Genomic DNA, 23,312 nt, shown 5'->3' on the forward strand with positions numbered 1-23,312 from the left:
ATCAACACAAGGTATTTACTATTATTTTATTAGGTAATTAACCCTATAAGCCGTCGACTTTCAGCCGTCCAGCTCAAGACCAGCTGGAAAATTAAAATATTCCAGATTATAAAATATTTTTATTTAATGTGATGTCTGTCACATCTAATCATCACATCACAGATCACACACATCAGACATCAAACTTTTGACAGCAACAATATTATTAAGTGTAACGACATTGTGTACATATTTAGTAATATTTTGTTTTGTTAAAAATTTGAGTTCATATCTTTTGCAAAATGGTCGATGAAAATATAACAGTGAGTGATAATTCAGACCTTGACGAAGGCGGTACTGCCGAACTTCGTGGTTACTTAAGTAAATGGACGAATTATATACATGGTTGGCAAGATCGGTTCATTGTTTTAAAGGATTCCACTTTATCATACTATAAAAGCGAATTGGAGAGTAATCTTGGGTGTCGAGGTGCATTATGCTTGAAAAAAGCCAAAGTAAAGGTAATGGAAAAGATTGTTATTGGACAGTACAAAAATTGATTTGTCCTTGTTCGTCTTCCTCAACGAAACAAATAATATCAAATCAGGTGCAATAGAACAATGTATTCGTTTTATTGCCCACAGCGACCCTCGTTTTTTATGTATTCTGACACGTGATTTAGTTTTCTTTATCTATTATGACGGTATTGGGTTTTATTTATCAGCATCATATTATTTCCGACATTGTTGATAATGCTATAAATCTTATGTATTTAAAAATACATAGAGATAATTTTCTACCAAAATGTTATATACATTTAATGTCAACAATATTATCAAAGCTATTTAAAATTTGATATTTGGGTCTAATTTATTCCTCCCAAATAGGGTTGGCAACAGGCAGGTTGTTGTAAATAGCTATTATAAATTAAGCTAATACATTAAGGTTTATAAAACTGTGTGTAAACTGAATGTAAGTGGGACATAGCCAGGGAGATGTGGAACATTATGAAAGCTAATTGATGTAAATTGATAATTTTGTTATGGTAAACATGTGTACTGCAAATGAAATTTGTTATAATTTTTTTTCTAGCCACACGAATTTGATGATTGCCGATTTGATGTATCAGTAAATGATTGTGTATGGTATTTAAGAGCATCAAACCCTGAAGAAAAACAGCAATGGATTGACATATTGGAATCATTCAAAGTAAGAATCAATCAAAATATTGTATAGTACAGAAAGAAATATATTTATAATTGCAACATGATGCATGCACATTAGTAAACTGTTTTAGCAAACTCCATAAATTATCCTAATTGCAATATAAAGGATAATTATGAATTTTATACTAATTTATATAAAAAAGGGTCTTGATAGACAGATGGATGGACAGTAAAGTGATCCTATAAGGTTTCCGGTTTTTCTTATGAGGTATGGAACTGTAAAAATGAGTATATTTTCCTGGAGTAGTCATAAATATTTTACTAACTAGAGTAGTACAGTGATCCAAAGTTGATAGCAATAAAACTTGTCGTACCATAGTCTCCACCGAGTCTTAGGGCTTATTCATATGTGTAAAGAAATTTAGAATATATGGTGTTGTATGAGTGTGCTCACATCTTACTAGCAACAAGCTCATGATTTACTTATAATGTCAAGCAAGTTAAACCCCTTAAGCATTAATCATGATTCCTACTCATATATGTCTATAAGGGGTTAACTGGTTTGAACCAAGTGATTGTGCTTGCGCTCGCACCCGCGATTTAGATGTGGCCAAGCCCTTAGACATTTGTTTTCTATTTCTCTATCTATCTAGTGAAATCTGACAAACAAATACATTAATTCCTGGATACAGTACCAAGGCAGATTACCTCTTAAATCTTTTCAAATCTTTACAAATCTACCTATATTTAATGACATTGGTTTACAGACACGGTTATCAGTTTTTCAGCTCTATAATTTGTGTTAATATTATAAAGACCACTAAATTTATTTTCTTTAAAGTGAATCATAATATTTATTTATGAAAATAGGTTAGGATTACTCACATGTTATCAGTTAAACTTTCATATCATATGACATGATAAGGTTTTATTTAGCAAAGATATTTGTTTAATTTAAAAATATAGTACCAATAGCTCTATGATTACAGATACAGACATCAGATCAAGTGGATATGGGTTCGCAACCCACCATTTGGTTATTGTAAAACCTACCACAAACTTAGAACTTTGTATGAATGATTTCAAAATATATTTTCTTTATTTTAAATGTGTTAAAATATATCGTTTTGTTATATTTTTCTAGGTGGAGTCAGGTTATGGCACAAGTTCAGACAGCAGTTCTAATGGTGGAGGTCTAAGGAGACACGGCTCTGTTACATCTCTGCAATCAACTGGTTCACATGGTAAATCATTTTTATACTAATTTAATTAGAATACTAGCGGATGCCCGCGACTTTGACAGCGCAGAATTAATGAATGTAGCCTAAGTAGTCACACAGATGCTTCCAGTGAAAGTATCTTCAATATTGGTTAAGCAGTATCTGAGATTATCCGGAATAAACACAGACTTCTTGACATCATGTTCATAAAATATGATATTTTGTTTCTAAACAGATGCCCCAAATATATTAACTGTATAAATGTAATTTCCATATCCCAGTAGTCTGAAAATATTGCCATCCCACTTAAACTGTACAAAAAAAAATGAAACAAAGCTAAGAATATGTTAATATCACAAATAATCAGTTGTAAAAAAAGTTGCAATTAAAACTTATCAATGTTAATGAGTTAATTAGTATATTTAAACAGCCACGTTTTATTCTTACATTACTTTAATATTCTGAATATATTTAATTTATATAAAAAGTTATATCACAATCTCAAAGGCTAGCAACCCATCTACGGTTCCTCTGGTATTGCTGATGTCTATGGGCGTCGTTGAACACCTCAGTGTTCCCGCTGCTTGTTTGCCCCAAATTTAGATTAGTAATAATTGAATAATAAGGGAAAACATTTTCTCTCTGTGCATCCTCTCCTCCGTCGATTAAAGGTAGGCAACGCATATGCAATTGCGTATGTCTATGAGCAACGGTCACTTTGCTATGTTAGCGATTTCAGGTAGCCGCTCGCTCGTTTGCCACCTTATGATATAAAAAAAAAATATGACTTGACGAGAATATTATCATTGAATTTACTACTTTAATTTGAACACATGTTGTGTTATCGTTTCCTTTGTTATCTATATAGCAATATTAACTAAATATTTCATTTTTATATAATTGTTTGCGATTTTTATGTTTTCATGGAGATAAGTTTAGTCTTTACCTAATTTGTTGAAATGTTAAAAAAATGACTTTATAAGTTTTAGACATTATGAATTACAATCCTTTGCCATGAATGACGTTTACATTGCAAAGTCAAGTGTCAGAATGATTAGTGATGGGACATATATGTCGACATTTGAGTAAGGCTAGTGTTGTACTAGTACACCGGCAGTGTCGGATTTTCTTCCTAACATAAGCTATTTAAATTATATCAAATTCGACCTATTATTTACTTTTAATATAAACAAACGCTGTTATTTTTTTTTATTAAATACGTATAACATAAAATCCAATCTTTTATGTTCAATAAAAATAATAATTGTAACTTTTCAATTAAAAAAACAATTAAAAACAAATTAATGGTATTTTAATCTAAATTGCGTCCTTGTATTTCCGAAGCAATATCATCTCCACGTAATATTTAATAGAATAATAACAATTCATTGCCACGTTTCCACTGACAAAACATTCAAACATTATACAACATAATATTTTTTTCTTTGGATGTAGTATAGTTATTTTTTGAACTAGAAGCTTGAAACTAATTTTTATTTGATGTCATTTTGTATGTTGGAAGATATGCCTAAGTCATATGTTGCCTATCTATATTAACACCTATGTGTCTTATTTGTAAAATAATTAATAAAATATTAAAAAATTCTATACAAAGACACTAGTCCACACAGGTAAAATCGCGGGCACAACAAGTATAAAGATGTGATTAGGACAGCTTAGGGTAACTTTTTAATGTTAATCAATATTTGCAGGTCGTACGTCACGGCGTCTGACAGAGAAGATAGCCGAGTTGGAGACATACAGTGAGTTGTTGTCGAAGCAATCTGTGCAGTTGCAGCAGTACTTTGACAAGTGTGTCGCGTCTTCTCCTCAGATCAATGATGAGATTGTTGAAGCTATTGATGCTGTTAAACTTGTCGATGGTAAGGTTATATCAAACTTAATAAAAAAAAAACTTAATTAGTAGCCTATGTGATCTTCCAAACTATGTTCTACATCTATGACAAATTTCAGCAAGATACATTCAGCCATTATGTACTGCCTTTTAACAAACATCCATCTTTACATACAAATATTCGCATTTATTATATAATATTAGTAAGGTAAAAAGTAAAATTTTTACTTACAAGAAATTAACATAATACATGTTAATGTTTTCCTAGCTACTTGATAAATTAATCAAATAATCCTTGCTTTCTGACTTAAATCTCTGCAAAACATATCGTCATCCCAGTCATTATCTTTGTCATAGAGATAACAATATTTTAAACGAGATTTTCAGCCTCAGAAACCCACGTTTATTAGCAAGAAAAGATACCCAATATGTACGTATATGTAGGGGGCGTGGACATGCGCACGTATACGGGCGAAGTGCGTGCAACGGGCGCGTCGTTCCGCGCGACTTGCGGCGCCACGCTCGCAACGTTACAGCACTGCGTTGACTTACTACGTCGCAGAGAGAAACAGGCGCGTCAAGCTGAGGAGCTGTATATGTTAGTATATGATCCGCTTTAATCCTGGTCTCTTATAATCAGACATGTCAATTTTCACGCTTTATACATTGTCTAGCTGTCTCCCGCTACTCTGTTCGCGTGGATTTAAAAATAGTATCCTATGTTCTTTATGCTATGTTCTACATTTATGTCAAATTTCAGCAAGATCCATGCAGTCGTTCTGGAGATGCTTTTTAACAAACATCCATCTTTTTATCATTCAAGATAGAAGACAAAGTACTATACAGGAAAAATTTATGATTTTATAGGACTTTAATTTTTCCTGTCTTGCTACTATGAGTAGGACAACGTTCTTAGCAACTTTTTTTTATTTAATTTGAATAAAGAATACAAATTTGAAATCCAATACAATATTTCTTGGTAATGTTTAAATTACAGGTCAAAGAGCGCCTTTTCTTCCTTTATGGTAGTTGACCTGACCGTTTTGTTTTAGGGCTTTAAAGAATCAATTGACTGAAGCAAGATTGGCGTCGAAACCTGGTCCTGATCATGAGGTTAGTGAATTATATAATACTAGTTATCGTCAGCGACTCCGCGTTGGATAAATAAAATTACAGTAGTCTACTTCTTAGACCTACTGAATATGCATATAAAATTTCATAAAAACGGTCAAGATGACTTGGATGAGTATGGTAACTAACATTGTGATACGAGAATTTTGTCCTTCTTGCTTCTCCTAAATAGGTGTCTTTCAATTAATCCTAATTTTGTAATGATGATGGTTCGAAAGCAATTTAACGGAAAGGGAAGTAGAGAAAATAGAACATACGTTAAAATGCATTCATCATCATCAGCTCTCTATACGTCCCCACCGAGGAGCTTGAAGCCTACGCTAAGTTAAGGGTGATTAGGCCATAGTCAACCACGCTGACCAAGTGCGGGTTGGTTGACTTCACACATATCTTTGAATTTCTTCTCAGATATGTGCAGGTTGCATTACGATGTTTTTCATCACAGTAAGAACGTCGGATAAATGTACATATGTAAATCGGAAATCGAAAATAACGCATTGGTACATGGCGGGATTCAAACCCAGGACCTGCAGATTGCAAGTCAAGTGCTTGACTCCTAAGCCACCGACGCTCTACAAATGCATTACTCAGTTAATATATTTTTTTTTGAATAGTTAGGATCCATTTTGGGATAGAAATAGTATGACTTGCATAAATGTTTTGCCACACCTTAAAGTCGAATTCCGTAGTAGCGCTTATTTTAGTATTTTCTATGCGACCTAATGATGTGATAGCTATAAATAAAATGATGAATGTTTTTTTCATTTCACTATCTTGTCTATTTTTAGATACGTGATTTGTTGACGCCACAACGTAAGCAGTAAAGCTATTGTTGACGTGCAAATAGAGTTGTAAGGGGTTGTAAGTGGGGATGGAAGTTTATTTATTTATTTATTAACTCTTAATGCTATTCATCGCTACAAGCGATCTCTTCCAGGCAACCCAGTGGGACAGGAGAGAATAATATAGATAGAGGGGTATATAACATATAAATATCAGGATATGTCACGAATAAATAAATAGGAGCAAGAATTAATTATAATATATATACTAGTTACATATAGATATACTAAACAGATAAAGCAACATACATATATAATATACATGAATACACGAACCTATGAATAGAAATATATATATTCTAGGAAAAGAAAAAAATAAACTTAGCGAAAGGCTTTATTTAGAAGATGGCGATGCAACTGTGATTTGAAGAAGACAGTGATTTATATGAAGGTATCGTCAGTTTTATAATTAGAATGTTGAAAATTATCTTTTAGGGTGTTAGTATTTCACGCGAAGTCGCGGGCACGACTAGTATATATACACCCAAGTTATCAATATTGGAATCTTATTCTATAAGTAGATTTGAGTTATACGGAAACTGCTACAACGTACAGTTTCAATACTTTATCACATCACTGAAATAATATCACAAGAATTTCCTTAGAGTTATGCCACAGATAAAAATAAAACAATCTTCTAAAGATTAGATACATCTTTTTTAATTATTGGGCGAATTTGACTCTTTAAAAAATCAATTCGTCACCAAAGCTACTCACGTTTCAAGATAATTTCACCACCAAAACAAATGAACATAGAAATAAGTCTCATTTTTCAAAAAGTGGTGACGATATTATCCGCTGGTTCATGAGGCCAAAGTCTCCATGTCCACATATCGTTATCCCTGTCATTATCTTTGACAAAACAGAGACAATAATATCTTTTAAACGGAGATATCGGTCTCAGAAACCCACGGTTAGTAATAAAAGTGTTACGGCTAACGTAAGGTTAAGGTAACCCATATAATGTTTAACATAAACAGAAGTATACCGTACTGTGTACAACACAGGCCGGGGTGGTTTCACCTCAGCAGACTAAAGGCGGCCGTGTCGGAGCACGGACGTGTCGCGCGTTATACTTTGTTCTCTGTTTATGTTTCATTATCAATACTCTACAGTTGTTTCCTTTACAATCTCTGGTTTACTTGATTTATTTTCGTAACTTTATCTGTGTTAGTGACCTTCTAGTGATGTTCCTCGGTCGTGTATAATATATTTTTTTAATTTTAACTTGTTTGTTACCTGAAACAGAATGAAATTTAACTTGTTTAAGAAAAGTCTGCGTGAGGTTAGTTGTGTTTATTTGTTTTTTAATATTACGTTTGTTTAATGCAACTTTTTTTGTGTACACATTTTACTGAGTGCCAATCAGGGTTTGAACTTCGTTGTTTTTTGCACTGGTAATTAAAATTATGTATAAAAATTTCTACTTTTACGTGAAACTCTGTATCAATATAATAAATAGTTCGATTTTAAAAGTACTTTACAGATTTTTTTTATATTAGAAAGCAACAATGTTGACTATCGTAATTTTAATTACCTACATATTTACTGTCACAGTATTGTTTTTAAACTATGCGAGTACTTATCAGCGTTTTTTTTAAATATGTTTTGTAAGTTTACTAAACAATTTTTTAGCATTTTTGATAACGCATAACCGGTTCGGAATTTATTTCGAATGTAAAATAAATGTAATATTATAAATGCGAATGTTTAGATGGATGGATGGATGTTTGTTTGTTTGAATATATCTACGGAATGGCTGCATGGTTCTAGCTGTAATTTAACATAGATGTAGAACATATTCTGAACAACACAGGCTACTAATTAAGAATTTTTTAATTCCGCCCGGACGGAATCGCGGCCGATAGCTAGTTTTGTTTTGATATTTTGATTTTATGATCGATCAGATGATATCACATGTTTATTAGTCTATCTTTTGTTTTGTGTTTATATACTTTGTTGTTCTCTCAACATAATATTTGAATGACGTATTCGAACCCCCGACTTTATATTTCGCTATACAAAAGTCCCGGCTATTGACACTTAAAGGGAAGGCATTTGGCTCTTAAACATTGTGTTAGTTATCGCAAATCAGATGCCTAAAAGGTAACCATAGCTTGGTCCATTACAATGGTGAAAGGTCTAATTGTAAAACTATATTTGTATGGAACTAAATTGGATAAATGTTAATTAAAAGTAAAGGTTTTTAAAATTTCATTTTCAACGTAAATCAATTATAACCGTGAAAATTGTTAATTGGAAATATTTCATGCTGCTGTATTTAAACATCTAACTAATTTTGAACTACGAATGTACTAGGTTTACATGAGTCAAATCGGATCGGTGGCTCAGGGGTCAAGCACTTGACTTGCAATCTGCAGGTCCTGGGTTCGAATCCCGCCATGTATCAATGTGTTTTTCGATTTCCGATTTACATACGTACATTTATCCAACTTTCTTACGGTGAAGGAAAACATCGTGATGCAACCTGCACATATCTAAGAAGAAATTCAAAGATATGTGTGAAGTCAACCAACCTGCACTGGGCCAGCGTGGTTGACTATGGCCTAATCACCCATAACTTTGGGTAGGCTCCGAATTTCTCGGTGGGGACGTATAGTGAGCTGATGATGAAATGATGATGAAATGAAGTCGGATCTGTGAATATCTAGAAATTCGCCGCGAAAAGTGGAAATACATTTGATACCTCTTTAATAAGTTGAAGAATGTAACTGGTGCTATTGATTTCTTTTTTTTATTACATCGTGATAATGTGTAATAAAAAAAAAAGTCGGACTTTGAATATTTGTATTTTGTTTACTATAACTGAAGATTGTGTTTCATCCAATGCATGTACAAGGAAAATATACATACAGTCTCTTTTTCCCTTTGAAATCGGTTGATTTATACGAGATCATGTGATCAAATTACATTGTATAGTTTAATTTGCTTTGAAATTAGCCCGTGACGTAAGCTCGGTCAGCCTTGTTTGCAACCATTACCCGTCTAGCCTTGCGGAACGCGTTTGTTTATGGAAACATAAATACACCGAATGTGTTTGCGAATTTAGACATTCTAACCACATAGTATTACATGTAGACTTTGTAGGAACAAATTGAATTCTAGTGATTAATTCAGCAACAAGTTGATAAATAACTGGATATCATCATCAGCTCACTATCCTTCCCTATCGAGGGGGCGCGGAGCCTACCCTAAGTTAATTGGGCCATAGTCAACCACGCTGGCCAAATGCGGGTTGGTTGACTACACACATGTCTTTGATTTTATTCTCAGATATGTGCAGGTTGCATCACGATGTTTTCCTTCACCGTAAGAACGCCGAATAAATGTACATATGTAAATCGGAAATCGAAAAACACATTAGTACATGGCGGGATTCGAACCCAGGACCAGATTGCAAGTCAAGTGCTTGATTCCTGAGCCACCGACGCTCCTAACTGGATATATTTGAATTAATTTTAAGTTAAACTGGATTATTTGAGTCATGTATGTTCGGTGCATATATGATTAATGTAGTTTTCCAAGAAATCAGGCGATTTTGTGCATTACTAATATTGTTTACAAGATCACTTGTGAGTAACACTTATGTTAGATCATGTACAAAATCTTTAATACTTATCTACACTAATATAATAAAGGGGAAAAAATTTGATTGTTTGTTAATATTGAATAGACTCTGACACTATTTTACCGATTAGAAAAATTCTTTCACTGTTGGGAAGCTACACTATCTCCGAGGGGATATAGGCTATATTTATTACTAGACTTTTTTTAATTTGTATCGTAAACTTGGTATCAGTTTTTAAGGAAACTGCGCAAATGGCTGAAAATGAGACACAGTTAAAGTTGCTTAAATCTATTTTAAATTAATAAAAAAATCTTTATGAATTCGAGCAATGTGAGAGCACTAGTATGTTTTAATTATGTCATTGCCTCTGCCCTTGGGTCGTCAGGTTACATAAAGCAACGGTTGTTCACAAACATGGCATCTGGTTGTGGAATTCTGATGGCAGCCGGTTACTGCAGTGCCGCCTTTATATTCCATTTAATTTTAGTTTCAAGGTAACTTAAGCTGAGGACGGTTCAATATTTAAGTTTACTATACTTTATATCGTACTTTAGGGGTAATAAATCATATATGTCTTTTCTAGGCATATTTATTTGAAATGGTGGCCAATACAAAAATTAATTTGGAATTCGTTTACTCGCAATGTCTTGTCTGGCTTCTTCCAATCAATTCTAGTTCAATTTATTCCTTTAGCCAACAACTTGATTGTTATTATGGATTGTTACTCGTAGACTTGGAATTGTCAGTTAAATTAATTGAAAAACAAATATAACATTTTATAAAATAAGCAAAAGTTTTTATGTGTAAGCCGTGATTCAGGTTATTATTTTACGCTAGGACTGTGAAGATACTGAATGCAATCATCTCTTGTGATTGACCATGATTAATAAATATTGCTTTTGATACAATAGGCTAAGGGCTAAATGATTAGGTTAACAGTGTATTTGCACAGACCAGGTCGAAGAACGGAGAAAATGTAATCGTAAATAATATTAAAATTTATATGATTGTTAGAAGTTTATATTTTACTTATACGACTTTTTAACGCTTGCTGTTAATAAGAAAGGAAGTGCAAAATAATATTAAACCTTGTTTCAATCGTTTAAAGATCAAATTTATTTGCGATAAAAAATCTGCTCTTCTCTCCTCCCTCTGACTGAAACTGACACGTTCAGAGTTATTTCCATACGAAAAAATCGTATTGTTCTACTCTAAAGTTAGTATTATGAATTAGGATTCAACCGTGTGACAACCTTGTGACAACCCTGTCGGGTTCGCTGGGTGTGTGGCCGGGACGCCTTGTCGGTTCGTTGCACTCGGTTATCATTGAACATGCGCCAATGTAAACAAACTCCCTTTACTTTGCTTCAAGCTTGTTATACTCTTATTTCTAATACTGTTCTTGTTACTACTGGAATTCTAAGACTGCGTAGATATTTATTTTACAGAATATTATCAAATGTCATATTCCGTGGGCTTCTGAGTCCAATCTCTATTTTAAACATATTGTTATCTCTGTGTTGTCAAAGATAATGATAGGAACGACAATATGTTTTGTACAGAGATTTGGTTCTCAGAACACCACTGTTAGTGAATTTTATTAAACAAATTATTAAGCACTACCATTTCAGTTTGTGTATTGTAATTATTATATGAATAATAGAAAACATTTTAATAATTGTTGTTATGTATTGTATATCAATTGATTAAAAGTCAAGTTCATAACAACACCATACGTGCGTTAGTAACGAAAATTCAACCATAAAATATTCCATTGAAGAGAAGCTTACTCATCGACTATTCATGTTTGGTTATCTATCATTGTGTTCCGATCAGACTGCCACTAAACCTGTAAACTGACATTCCCCGACGCAATAGAACAAAGTTATGTGTTTGTTTATTAATCAATAGGTTTACGTTCATTATCATGGCCTGTTGCTAATGGTTACGATTTAGTGTTTTACTGTATCGCGAGGTTATTCGGAAGTTCAGTAATATTAAATCATCATACGTAACTTCGCGTTGTTTTTAGCGAGGCGCTAAAAATATTTTCATAGTACTATCAAACTCAAATGAGTTTATTTTTCACTTATGTGGTGTTCTTCTTTATATGAGTTAAATTTCATTAATGCATTAGTTGTGATAAGTAAAGTTTTGGTAATACGATTAAAAACAAAACAAAATTACTTCAAATTTAATTTCCTCTTGTTTCCTGTGCTCTGTTGTTTTCGGAGGTCTATGTGTGTCGTTGATCATCTCGGTGTTCCAGCAGCTCGTTTGTCATATTCTGTAAAAAAAAAATTATGCGAATCATAAATTAATGCTGTTTCTGTCTGCTGGCTGCAGTTGCCGTATACCTGTTCTTGATGAAATTTCTTATAATTTATGCATAGAATTAAATTGGTTTGTGTGAAGTATCATCTGTCACTCTACCGTAGGGGTGTGTCACTTGATGGCCGGACGAAGGCGAAGGGCAATGGATGTATCGATTTGCAGTACACGTGGACTTAATTGCATGCGATTAAATCGCGCACATGCATACATGTTGTCATGAAAATATCATATTAATATCTGTATTGTAGGGAAATTATATGGTGGATATTACATGATTGTAGGATATCAATTTTTGTAAGCACTTAATGTTCTATCACACGTTATTATTGCAGTATTGTTAGGAAGAAAATCCGACATTGTGCCTATGTATCGACGCAACACTGGCCATATTAAAATGTCAACGTTTATGTCCCCTCACTAATCAAACTGACACTAGACATTCGCTCTAAAGGATTCTAACTAATAATGCCTAAAAGTATGAATTAATAGTCTTATCTATGACAAGTCTAACTGCAATTAGTTATAAAATGGCTCCCAATTAACCATGGTTAATTGATGAGGGTTTCCAACTTTAAAATCGCCTGTGGCACGACTGACTTCCCGCAATCCTCATTCTTTCACTTTCTTTCATGCTCTAGAAACGTGTGCGTGAGGTAATAAAAAATCTAACACAAATAATTTGATTTCATCATGACGTAACCTCACAATTGGCGAATTATTACGACAACTGTTATATGTAATTATGTCAATTTTGTATATAATTATATCAATTAGTGTTCTTTTTACGTTAGTCCTAGTTTAAATTTTTGTGTAATTTGAGGTTTATACTCTTTTCAGTATTTTCTAGTGATATCTTTTTAAAAATAGTGTCCCATGACTACCAACTACTAATAGTTTGTACCAACATTAGTGTTATAAGTATTAAAGCATTAATTAAAGAAATTTAGGACAGTGATTTTACCATTAATATTAGTCAATTAGCCAATCTTTCATGATCATGAACACACTCCAATTTATCTTGTGTTATATTTGATTATTAACAATAAACGAATAAGCGAAAAGTCATACGATTTGTATAAGAGATAATAAAGATTCCCCCGGTTGCTAGGCACAGAAATCTATGGGGCGCGGCGATGTCGGAAAGGCTGCGTGTTGCGTCATTGTATATTAGTGAAGACATAACATTGGATGGCATGGCTCGGGGATAAGCCTGGAGTGACGTCAGTGTTTTATTTACCCCGAGGTTTTGTTGCTACGGGGTGCGGTTGGTGTTTTTTTATGAGTATTCTCCAGCGTTTTTAGTGAACATTTTTGTGGTTGTTTGTGATTTTTATAGACGTCATTGTTGAAATATTTTTTCAGTGATTATTTTTGTTTGAATTTTATATTCGAATCGCGTGTAGTTTTCTGTTATGTAGCTTATGTGAATGTGAAGAAATACGATGAGGATTAAATGTCCTAAGTGTAAAGATGTGAAGACGAATTTAGTTAATATTACATGTTAATAAATGTAAGTAGAAATTAAATAATTAACGATATAATTATGACTTAAGTACATTTATGAAATCAATTCTTTTTGTATCAATTTAATAGTGTTGACATGTGGTATTTGTAACGAGTACTAATCATCTAGTCAATATAAGAAATTGAGACTTAAAAATGATTTTTAGGGTGCCGTACCTCATAGGAAAAAAACGGAACCCTTATATCACTGTTGTCCGTCCGTCTGTCTGTCAAGACCCTTTTTTGGCCTAGATTCAAGTTGGTTTTTTCAACAGTTTATTGTAGAAAGTTAAATGATGAAAGAGTGTTATTGTATATATGTATTTTTATCTAATTTAAATTAACTTTAATGTTTTATAACTTAATGATGCCTCATTCAATGAGACAATATGGTTTTCCCAGACTGTACAGACAGTTAATTCCTATTTATTAGGTTAACTGCTATCTTTAAAATACTGGGTATAATAAACTTAAGTCTTGAAATGTGATACACTGTTTATATTGATTTAATTATTATTAAATACGTACTACCTGAAACCAGCAGGTGTTTCCAAACATTACAAAAAGCCGCGTCATAAGTGGAACGAATCCATTTTTTATATTTTATTTCCTCTATATAATTTTATAGGTTTCCTACTATTACTATAAACTAGCTCTCCGCGACTCCGTCTGCGCGGTATTAAAAAAAAAATAGTACTCACTGACGCTTCGCTCCTATCGGTCGCAGCGTAATGTTATATAGCCTAAAGCCTACCTATATAAATGAACTATCCAACAAAAAAATAATTTTTCAAATCGCTCAGTTCCTGAGATAACGCGTTTAAACAAATAAACTCTTCCGCTTTATAATATCAGTATAGATGCTAATGTTTAGATGGATGATTGTTTGTTACAAGGTACCTCCGGAATGGCTCATAGGATCTTTATTTGGACCAGATGTAGAATAGAGTCTAGAAGAACACGTAAACTTATTAAGTTTTTTTAAAATTCCGCTCGGACGGTGTCAGGGGAGACAGCTAGTAGTTTATAATTAAAGGTTAGGAATACGTGGCTACGTAATACAATGTCAAAAGTTTAGCAATTATATTTATGAATGTCGATTTGAAATGGAATTTTAATAATTGTTTTTGTGTTTTAATTGTATAGACGATCGATAAAGTTTCAACGTTCCTTTTACGATAGTTATGTCTTTTAAAGTGCTTTGTAATACGATACTAGTTGTTAATAAATTTCTTATCGTAACTAATGAAGGCTTACGAGATGATGTTGATGTAATAAATATTTGCAATATGTGACGCGTTCAACGATAATAACATAATCTTATATAACATCATGTAACGGATTAGAATATATTTACAGGATGATTTATAACACGTTCATTACCTTTGATCGTATACAGAGTGTTTAAAAATTTTGTACATTAAAACACTCTAACGGTACTCTTATTTTTCCAGACTTTTTCATTGATTATATAATCTTAAATATTCGTGATAGGTGTGTAAATAGGTACGTTGCTTGATGATGATAATTTGCACAAATATTCCTTTTCTAGCGGTGGCCCGAAACTCCATTCGCGCTTGATGAAAGAAAGTAGCCTTTGTGTTCTTACAGACAATGTTCTACATCTATGCTAAATTTCAGCGAGATCCATACATACATTCTGAAGATATCTTCAAACATCCATCCATCTATCTATCCAAACATTCGCATTTATAACATTAGTATGATTAGTAAGAATTATATGTTTTTACAAGCGAAAAAATCTTTAGCTAAAACATATTGTATAATTAGCTAACTAGCAAACTAACTTTTTATTAGTACTTATAGGATATATCAAGTAATTATACATCCGAATGGATGAACGCGTTTCCTTTATCCTTTTCAATTCCTGTCGAAATTAAATTGCATATACACATTGTTTAAACTAATGGCGAGATCGCATTAGTTTCAATAAAGTAATTTGCAAAGCTACTATACCAAGGAGTCTTTAATTATTACACTGAGACTGTTTAAATGACTGGTTGGAAGAAAAATTTATATTATATTTAAAATTTCAATTTCAATCTAATGACAATTTGAATTAAGTCGAGTGACGATTTTTATACCATGACGAGATGTCGCTACTCCATCTTAGAATTAAAAAAAAAACTTAATTAGTATTCCAGACTATGCTCTACGTCTATGCAAAAATTCTGTGAAATTTATACAGGCGTTATGGAGATACTTTCAAACATCCATCCATCTAAACTGATGACTTCTTTTTGGCAATTGTTTTTGTATTATATAAAATTGTAAAGTCTCCATGGCACGTACACGTGACCTAGATTGAAACGTTTCTGAGTATAGAAATAAGAGATAAAGGCCTTACGCGTCAGGGGAGTATTACGGTGAAAGTATTTCCAAGTAGTGTTAGGGCTGCTGATTGCTTTACACAATCGTTCATATTTCTTTACTAATATAAATGCGAAAATACGGATCATACTACCAGTGAAACTCCGGAAAGGTAAAGCCGGAATTTGGTACCGAAATAGTACCTTGTCGGGAAAAGTGTATACGCATAAAAATAAGTCTGAAAATAATACGGACAATGTCATCTAAAGCTGCTAGTATAGTCATATTCAAATATTTTGTGGCAATCTTCAGTTGAGAAAACTTGATGTATCGCAGTAGCACGTGTCAATTTAATCTTTGACATTAATCGATTCATATCCCGCGCCCTTTATGATGTCATTGTTTATGATGTACCCTTAATTGAGTTGTGCCAAATCACTGCTGTTAACGAGAACAGCCTGACCCTTTATGCTTTTGTTTGCTTTGTGTAGTTAACCTATATGTCGTCAAAGGTAATTGGGTGATCTGGATTCTCTATTAGGACTATGATCCAAGTAGGTTATATGTTAAACAGATATTAATTTAAGGATAAACGATGAAGCTAAAATAGTTATAACATTATAAGACTGCAATAAATTTACTTATTAATAATCTTAAAGCGACTAGTTGTATAGACTGTGATTGGAGCATTTCTAATAATAATGACAGATGGCAACCCTAAAGAACCTTTCTCTTCGTTCCTTTTTCCTCGTATAATGTACTATTGATTCGAGTTGCTGCTGTTCCATATTAAAGTTATCTGTCGTTTTTTAAAACAGATTGTCAGAAGACGTGTTGATTGAAATTCTAAAATCGACTCTGTGTGAATAAATCTGTCGCCATTTTTCCATCTGACATCATCAATCTTGGTTAAAAAATAGGCATTGGACGTTGAAAAGGTTGATTTGTAAATGATGAATGATGTTTTGCAGACCGTTGGGTTCCATTGTCGCACAATATCATATTGTCAACTTTGTTCTCTCAAAGAGTACTAGTGGGACCCATATACTATTTTATACAATTACTAGCTGTCGCCCGCGACTCCGTCCGCGCGGGTTTAAAAATAGATGTTGGCCGATTCTCAGACCTACTCAATATGCTCACTTTCATGAGAATCGGTCAAGCCATTTCGGAGGATTATGGGAACGAAAATTGTGACACGAGAATTTTATATACAAGATTTCGCCAGTATAAACTGACTTAATGAAATGTCTCTATTTAGGTCATCTGATTAATTTTATAGCATATGAGGTCAGGTGTCCTAAATAGTTTAGAGACCTGACCTACAAAGTATGACGTATCTGCTTTATTGTTATTCTGTCGTTTTGTTCACTATATCAGGGATGCTTTGCACGCGTGAGTTCACGCAATCGGTGAAATTCGTTTCTTAACCCGACCCATGTGTTAGAAAGCAACATTTTAATGAACCATATTATCATTTATATGCGATGAATGTCCCTAGATTAGTGACATTTTCTAAAAAAAAGCCAAGAAATATGCACAATGTTTTTTCCTTTTGAGTTTGATGGTACGGATTTCATTACCACGTAATGAAACTTCACTGAATTCACTTCAGAGATATATTTTTAAAGTAAATTAATATTAGGAATTCAATTATTAATTAGTGATGTTAAATGAGGTTGTTAAAGGAAAGTGCTTATCGGCGAAGTATGACGCTGGAACAGAACTTCGCAAGGTCACGCGTTGTTACGTTGCGTTGTACGTCTCTACAATGTCTGCTAAAATAAATATTTGTAATGTTTGTTTGTGTACATTTCTAATACTTACACTGAATTTATATCAAAGTAATAATGCCCATAATCGACCCAAAGCACCTTTTAAAACCTGTTGACACAGTATTTAGTCTTCTTCTTGAGGTTATCGATTATTACAGTTAAGTAGTCTTCAAACTATGATTTCATGTTCAGTGCAACTGACGTAGATTTCCTAGTCCGGAGCTATTTTTATTGTTATCTTTAGACGTGTGTAAATCAGCAATGAACCGGTTCAATAGTTCAGCTTCCATGAAATGAACCGTTGAGCGGAACTAAATCAGCTCACCGCTTATTGCGATCTACTATAACTAAGTGAGCCGATGAGCAACGAGCTGTTTGGTGACTAGTAATTTGCAGCTGTAAACGCAAATCATAAGTCTATGCAGGTGCAAATTGAGCTGTGATCCGGTTCAGTGATCTTCCTTCACACATGCGAGCCGTGAACTGATCCGCAGATCATAAATTTTAGTTTCGTTACCCCTGACTAGTTATGATGTTTATCTTAAATATTTGTTGTATGTATTCCAGGAGGGGCCGCACTCAACGCTGCCCGACGACGAGTTCTACGATGCTGTGGAGACCGGCTTTGACAAGATGGAGGAGGAGAGGTGTGCACGTGTGGTGCCCCCCGCGGAGCGCACGCGCGACCAGGTTGAGCTGCCGCCTCCCGCGCTCGACAACCGCCTTACCGTGCACTCACTATGGCCAGAGGTGAGGCTCATGTCACATTTTAATACCGCGCCTAATAAATAAACAGAAGATCGAATTCTACACATGGCGGCCATTATGATATTTAACTTTTTCAGTTTTTATGAGATAAACAAAGGATTTTGTAAAATAACAGTGGTATATATTTTATATTTGAGCGATTTAACATAAATATTACAGAATTTTCGAGTCTTATCGAAAATCTTATAGTTTGTCAATTAAATAAACAAAATTGTCTAGTGATGCCCCCTGGCGATCGTTAGAATAGAGACGCTTTTCATAACAGTAAGGCTAATATCTTCTCCTCATTTTCATCTCAATTTCTTTATCTATCTCTACATTGTGTTTTAAAATGAATATGTTAAAATTTTAATGTATTTAAAGGGTTTTAATATGTTATCTACTTATACAATTTTCAGATAAACAGAATATCAAGTGAGCAAATACAGGCAGCGTTCGAGGAAGTCGGAGGAGGTATCGGCTGGCAGTTGTTTGCGGAGGAGGGCGATATGAGAATGTATAGGAGGTGAGAATTAAAGGATTTTAATTGTGATTAATTTCTAGTAATTGCAGATATAGGTAAGTTTGTTGTTTGTTGAGATTATAAATATTCTTCCGGCTTCTACGTTTCTTATTATTTCTCTACCCAATATTAATGTTGCAGGCCTCGTAGTGATAAGTACTACAGGTAAGATTTGGATTTATATGGGATCCATGGCGCGGATTTGTTAGCTTCAACATTATGGTGATGGTTTTATTCAAAAGGGTCATAATTTTATTGAAGTTAAGTTTATGGTCATTAACTTGTTATGAATCAACTCGCTGGCGTTTCGGTAGTACTGAACTTGTTAAGATCAGGCTTGTTTTATTTATCGTAAATATATGAGGAAAACACATTTTGATACACTACTAGTTTTTGCCCGCGACTTCGTCCTCGTAGAATTAAAAAAAACTTAGTGAATAGCCATGTTTCCTTTCTAACTATTCTTCTACATTTGCGCCAAACAGCGAAATGTATTGAACCGTTTTGGAGATATCTTCTACCAAAAATCTATCCTTCCTTCGAAACTTTCACATTTATAATATTAGTAAGATTACTAAGATTTTAGTATGTATTATGTTTTTTTATTGTGTAGGGAGATGGAAGTGGACGGAATGGTGATGGACCCTCTGAAGGCGATGCACAAAGTGCGCGGTGTGTCTGCGCGAGAGATGTGCCACTACTTCTTCAACCCGCGATACCGCTACGAATGGGAGAGTGAGTTACTATGAACAATAAGATAAATCTATCCATACTATGAAAAGATTTATATTTCTTATAAGACCTGAAGAACTGTTCGACAAATAACTTGAAGTTAATAGTTTCGTTCTATTGTTTGTTATGAACTGGTTGCACGGTCAGCAATTAGTCATTGACGAAGTTTTCCGTCGTTAGCAAAATGACTTTAACTTATAGTTAATTTTTTATTCAAAGTAAGGCATATTTCAAAACTCGCGGCTTACACGTGTAACGGATTCGGGGACTATACGGTGTCGTTATTGTAGATTCAATAAAAAGCAGTTTAAAGTCTTGCGTCTTTAAAAAAAGACCAAAAGTGCCGGCCGCCTAATAGTACGTGTGCGTCCGTGACGTACGTGTACGTCCGTGACGTACGTGTACGTCCGTGACGTACGTGTACGTCCGTGACGTACGTGCGTGTACAATAAAAAATTGTAAAGGAGAATTAGATAGATAGATATTGTTACACAGATGTTTAAGCAGTGGAAATCCAGTGTAAAATGGAAATTCTTGCTTGTTTTCGAGGTTATATAAGGCCTTTGTAACCATTCCAGCGACACTGGAGACGATGACGATAGTAGAGGAGATATCGTCGGACGCGCTGGTGTTCCACCAGACGTTCAAACGCATCTGGCCGGCGTCGCAGCGGGACGCGCTCTTCTGGTCGCACGTGCGCGCTTCAGACGACAACACCTACGCCGTCACCAACCACTCCACATCTAACACTGATTACCCTGTAAGTGTACCATAGTGGAATACACCCCTTTTCCACTAGTGCGACAATTGCTTGCTTCGCAACCGATAATTTTATGACAATCCAGACTTAGTCTGGGAAAAATTTAGTAGACTCCCATAAAAGTAACAGACTGGATGTGCTAGTGGAAAAAGGGGTTTTTTATGGATAAATTATTTATGCCTTGACCTGAATCCCACGAGATATGGATTCGTGTGGTTAGAAAACAGACCATGGATTTTTTTTCATAAATTCGTTCGTATGTTTCTTAAGACGCTTGTTGCTGGTATATAAAAATCAACTTTAATGTAAAGTGATAAGGTTGATAATGTTTTATTGCAGCCCAACACTGGAGCGTGCATCCGTCTGTTCGTGACGGTGTGCCTGGCGTGCCGCAGCTCGTGGCCGGCGGGCGCCGCGCCCACACGAGACAACATCACCACTAGTATAGCCTACTGCAGCACAGGTATACATACATATTTCATTCATACATCTTCATACATACATACATACGTCCCCCTATTTGTTAAAAAAATATCTCTCACATTCTATGAATTCTAAAATCTTGAAAAAGGTCGCAAGGCACGTATTAGGTGATATTACGTAAAATGGTACTCACAATATATTGTTTATGTTTCAAGGGAATACAAAAAATGAAGACTTTTAATAGACAAAAATGGGGTAAACCATCTAGTAATGGACATCTCGTTAACTGCATACTTATCATCTATCCGTATTTATCTCACTCGCAAAAAACCAATTTGGTCATCACTACTTTCCTTAATATATCACCCTTTTTCATAAAGCAATGCGATGTTAACTGGATCCTTATACAGTTGGTATATAATTGATATACGTTCCAGTGAATCCTGGCGGCTGGGCTCCCGCTGGCGTGCTCCGCGCTGTATACAAGCGCGAGTACCCCAAGTTCCTGAAGCGGTTCACCGGCTACGTCGTCGACCAGTGCCGGGGCAAACCGCTCGCTATCTAGCCCACGTATCCTCACGCCGTGATATGCGATTATACCTATATACCTTAACATCTTGAGATACGATTGTAAGTGCAATTATTCAATGCGATTGTATGCGATTATGGACCCTAATACCATGGAATACGGTTGTATGCGCAACGATCTGTCTCCAGATACGATTTTAATGGCGTTTATTGGTAATAGATGGCGTTGTTCTTAACATCGTTTTTTGGAACACAAAACCATTTCAATAAAGTAACTAAATTTTTTTAACAAATCAAAGAGCAAAGCATGACTCCCGTCTTACTTTGAGAAAGTTTTTTTTATTGTTATAATCGATATTGCCACAAAATAAGTCATAATCGCCTAACATCTAGTGTAACTGGCAACAAATATTTATTATAAAAGCTATATTTATACGGCAATTAGACTATCTATGGTAGATGTCCATAAACACGGTGATGGGTTTGGCGTCAACCATAAAGACCATAGACAAGTGAATCTGGTCATTATTACCGTACCACTGATCTTTATAAATGGATAGGTAATTGCTTTGAAATTACATCTTTTATTTAGTTCCGAGTTAAACGTATTAACATTCCTGACAGTTACTTCGTATCCTTACTACCGCTACCAACCGCAACCGTCAGCGTCAAAATGGCGGAAATCAAATTGGCACAAAATACAATGACTTATAGCCTGTCTATTTATAACAGATCAGTGTTTTGTACCCACCCACCAAGATTTTAACAGTGTATAGTATAGAATATTTTGATCTGTATTCGCCTAATGTAAATTAAATATATTGGTGAAGTAAGCGGGTAAGATTTTATAAAGTTCACGCACGTTAAAACTTGGGTTCATATATTTTGTTTTATATTTGTTATTGTATTATAAAGAGGTATATTTAACTGTATGTACCTGTAATTTATATGGTTATTAAGGGTTTTGCACAGGGGCAGAATATTTAATTCAGTTATTACATTAAGTTAGTCGAAAATGAAATTATACAATAAACGTCTAGGGTCTTATACCATGTCCGTAATATGAAAGTATAGACAAATTGAGGAGCAATGGAACAAAAATCGCTAAATCACATTGTTATTTTATCTTGAAAAGTGAATATGGCCAAGTTTATCGAGAACAGCTAATTGGCATCGGTCACCAGATAGAGCATCTGTGGCTCAGGGGTTAAGCACTTGACTTGCAATCTGCAGGTCCTGGGTTCGAATCCCGCCATGTATCATTGTGTTTTTCGATTTCCAGTTTACATATGTACATTTATCCGACGTTCTTACGGTGAAGAAAAACAGTGATGCTGCACATATCTGAGAAGAAATTCAAAGATATGTGTGAAGTCAACCAACCCGCACTTGGCCAGTGCGGTTCACTATAGCCTAGTCACCCCTCAAGTCAACTTAGGGTAGGCTCCGAGCCCCTCGGTGGGGACGTATAGTGAGCTGATGATGATGATGAACCAATTATCATCATAAAAAAATGGTAAAATGTGATTTATCGGTTTTTGTTCAGACGCTTTTTAAATGTAATAATTGTCTCTTACAATGTAACCAATCTAATTATTAATAATTGATTATTAAGTCGTTATTGTTTGAAAATCTGAGGCTATTTTATTAATAATGATAGTACTTTCAATTTGCTAATTTGTCAGGATTTCAATACTTTTTGTTTATAGTTTGATAATATTTTAGATTTCAAAACAAATTATCAAACTTCACTAACAAAAAGTCTATGTAAGATTTGACCTGTTAAATTTTTCGAATAAAATCGAAATTAATATTTTTTTAATTCATAATATCTATATTTATGACCCTAGCACGTTATATTTTTTTTTAGAACA

At 34.2% G+C, this 23,312-nt stretch overlaps 1 protein-coding gene across 1 annotated transcript; it reads left to right on the plus strand.

Annotated features, from left to right (window-relative positions):
* Nucleotides 1–166: 166 nt before the first annotated feature.
* cert (ceramide transfer protein) lies at nucleotides 167–22,705 on the plus strand. Its single transcript, XM_013307518.1, has 12 exons — nucleotides 167–500; nucleotides 1,072–1,188; nucleotides 2,290–2,389; nucleotides 4,078–4,248; nucleotides 4,665–4,818; nucleotides 5,273–5,333; nucleotides 18,293–18,475; nucleotides 18,892–18,998; nucleotides 19,609–19,730; nucleotides 20,306–20,487; nucleotides 20,827–20,950; nucleotides 21,348–22,705. Exons 1-12 carry the CDS (start codon nucleotides 282–284, stop codon nucleotides 21,473–21,475), a joined length of 1,668 nt encoding a protein of 555 aa, XP_013162972.1. The 5' UTR covers nucleotides 167–281; the 3' UTR covers nucleotides 21,476–22,705.
* Nucleotides 22,706–23,312: the final 607 nt, after the last annotated feature.

The sequence above is a fragment of the Papilio xuthus genome, unplaced genomic scaffold (assembly GCF_000836235.2).
Source record: "Papilio xuthus unplaced genomic scaffold, Pxut_1.1 DF828142.1, whole genome shotgun sequence".
NCBI classification, from domain to species: domain Eukaryota; kingdom Metazoa; phylum Arthropoda; class Insecta; order Lepidoptera; family Papilionidae; genus Papilio; species Papilio xuthus.

Excerpts from the sequence above, each read along its gene's own strand:
- cert (XM_013307518.1), top strand. The coding sequence starts at position 282 with ATGGTCGATGAAAATATAACAGTGAGTGATAATTCAGACCTTGACGAA. Across the intron at positions 501-1,071 it reads TGAAAAAAGCCAAAGTAAAG|CCACACGAATTTGATGATTG; the intron begins GTAATGGAAAAG and ends TTTTTTTTCTAG. Across the intron at positions 4,819-5,272 it reads CAAGCTGAGGAGCTGTATAT|GGCTTTAAAGAATCAATTGA; the intron begins GTTAGTATATGA and ends GTTTTGTTTTAG.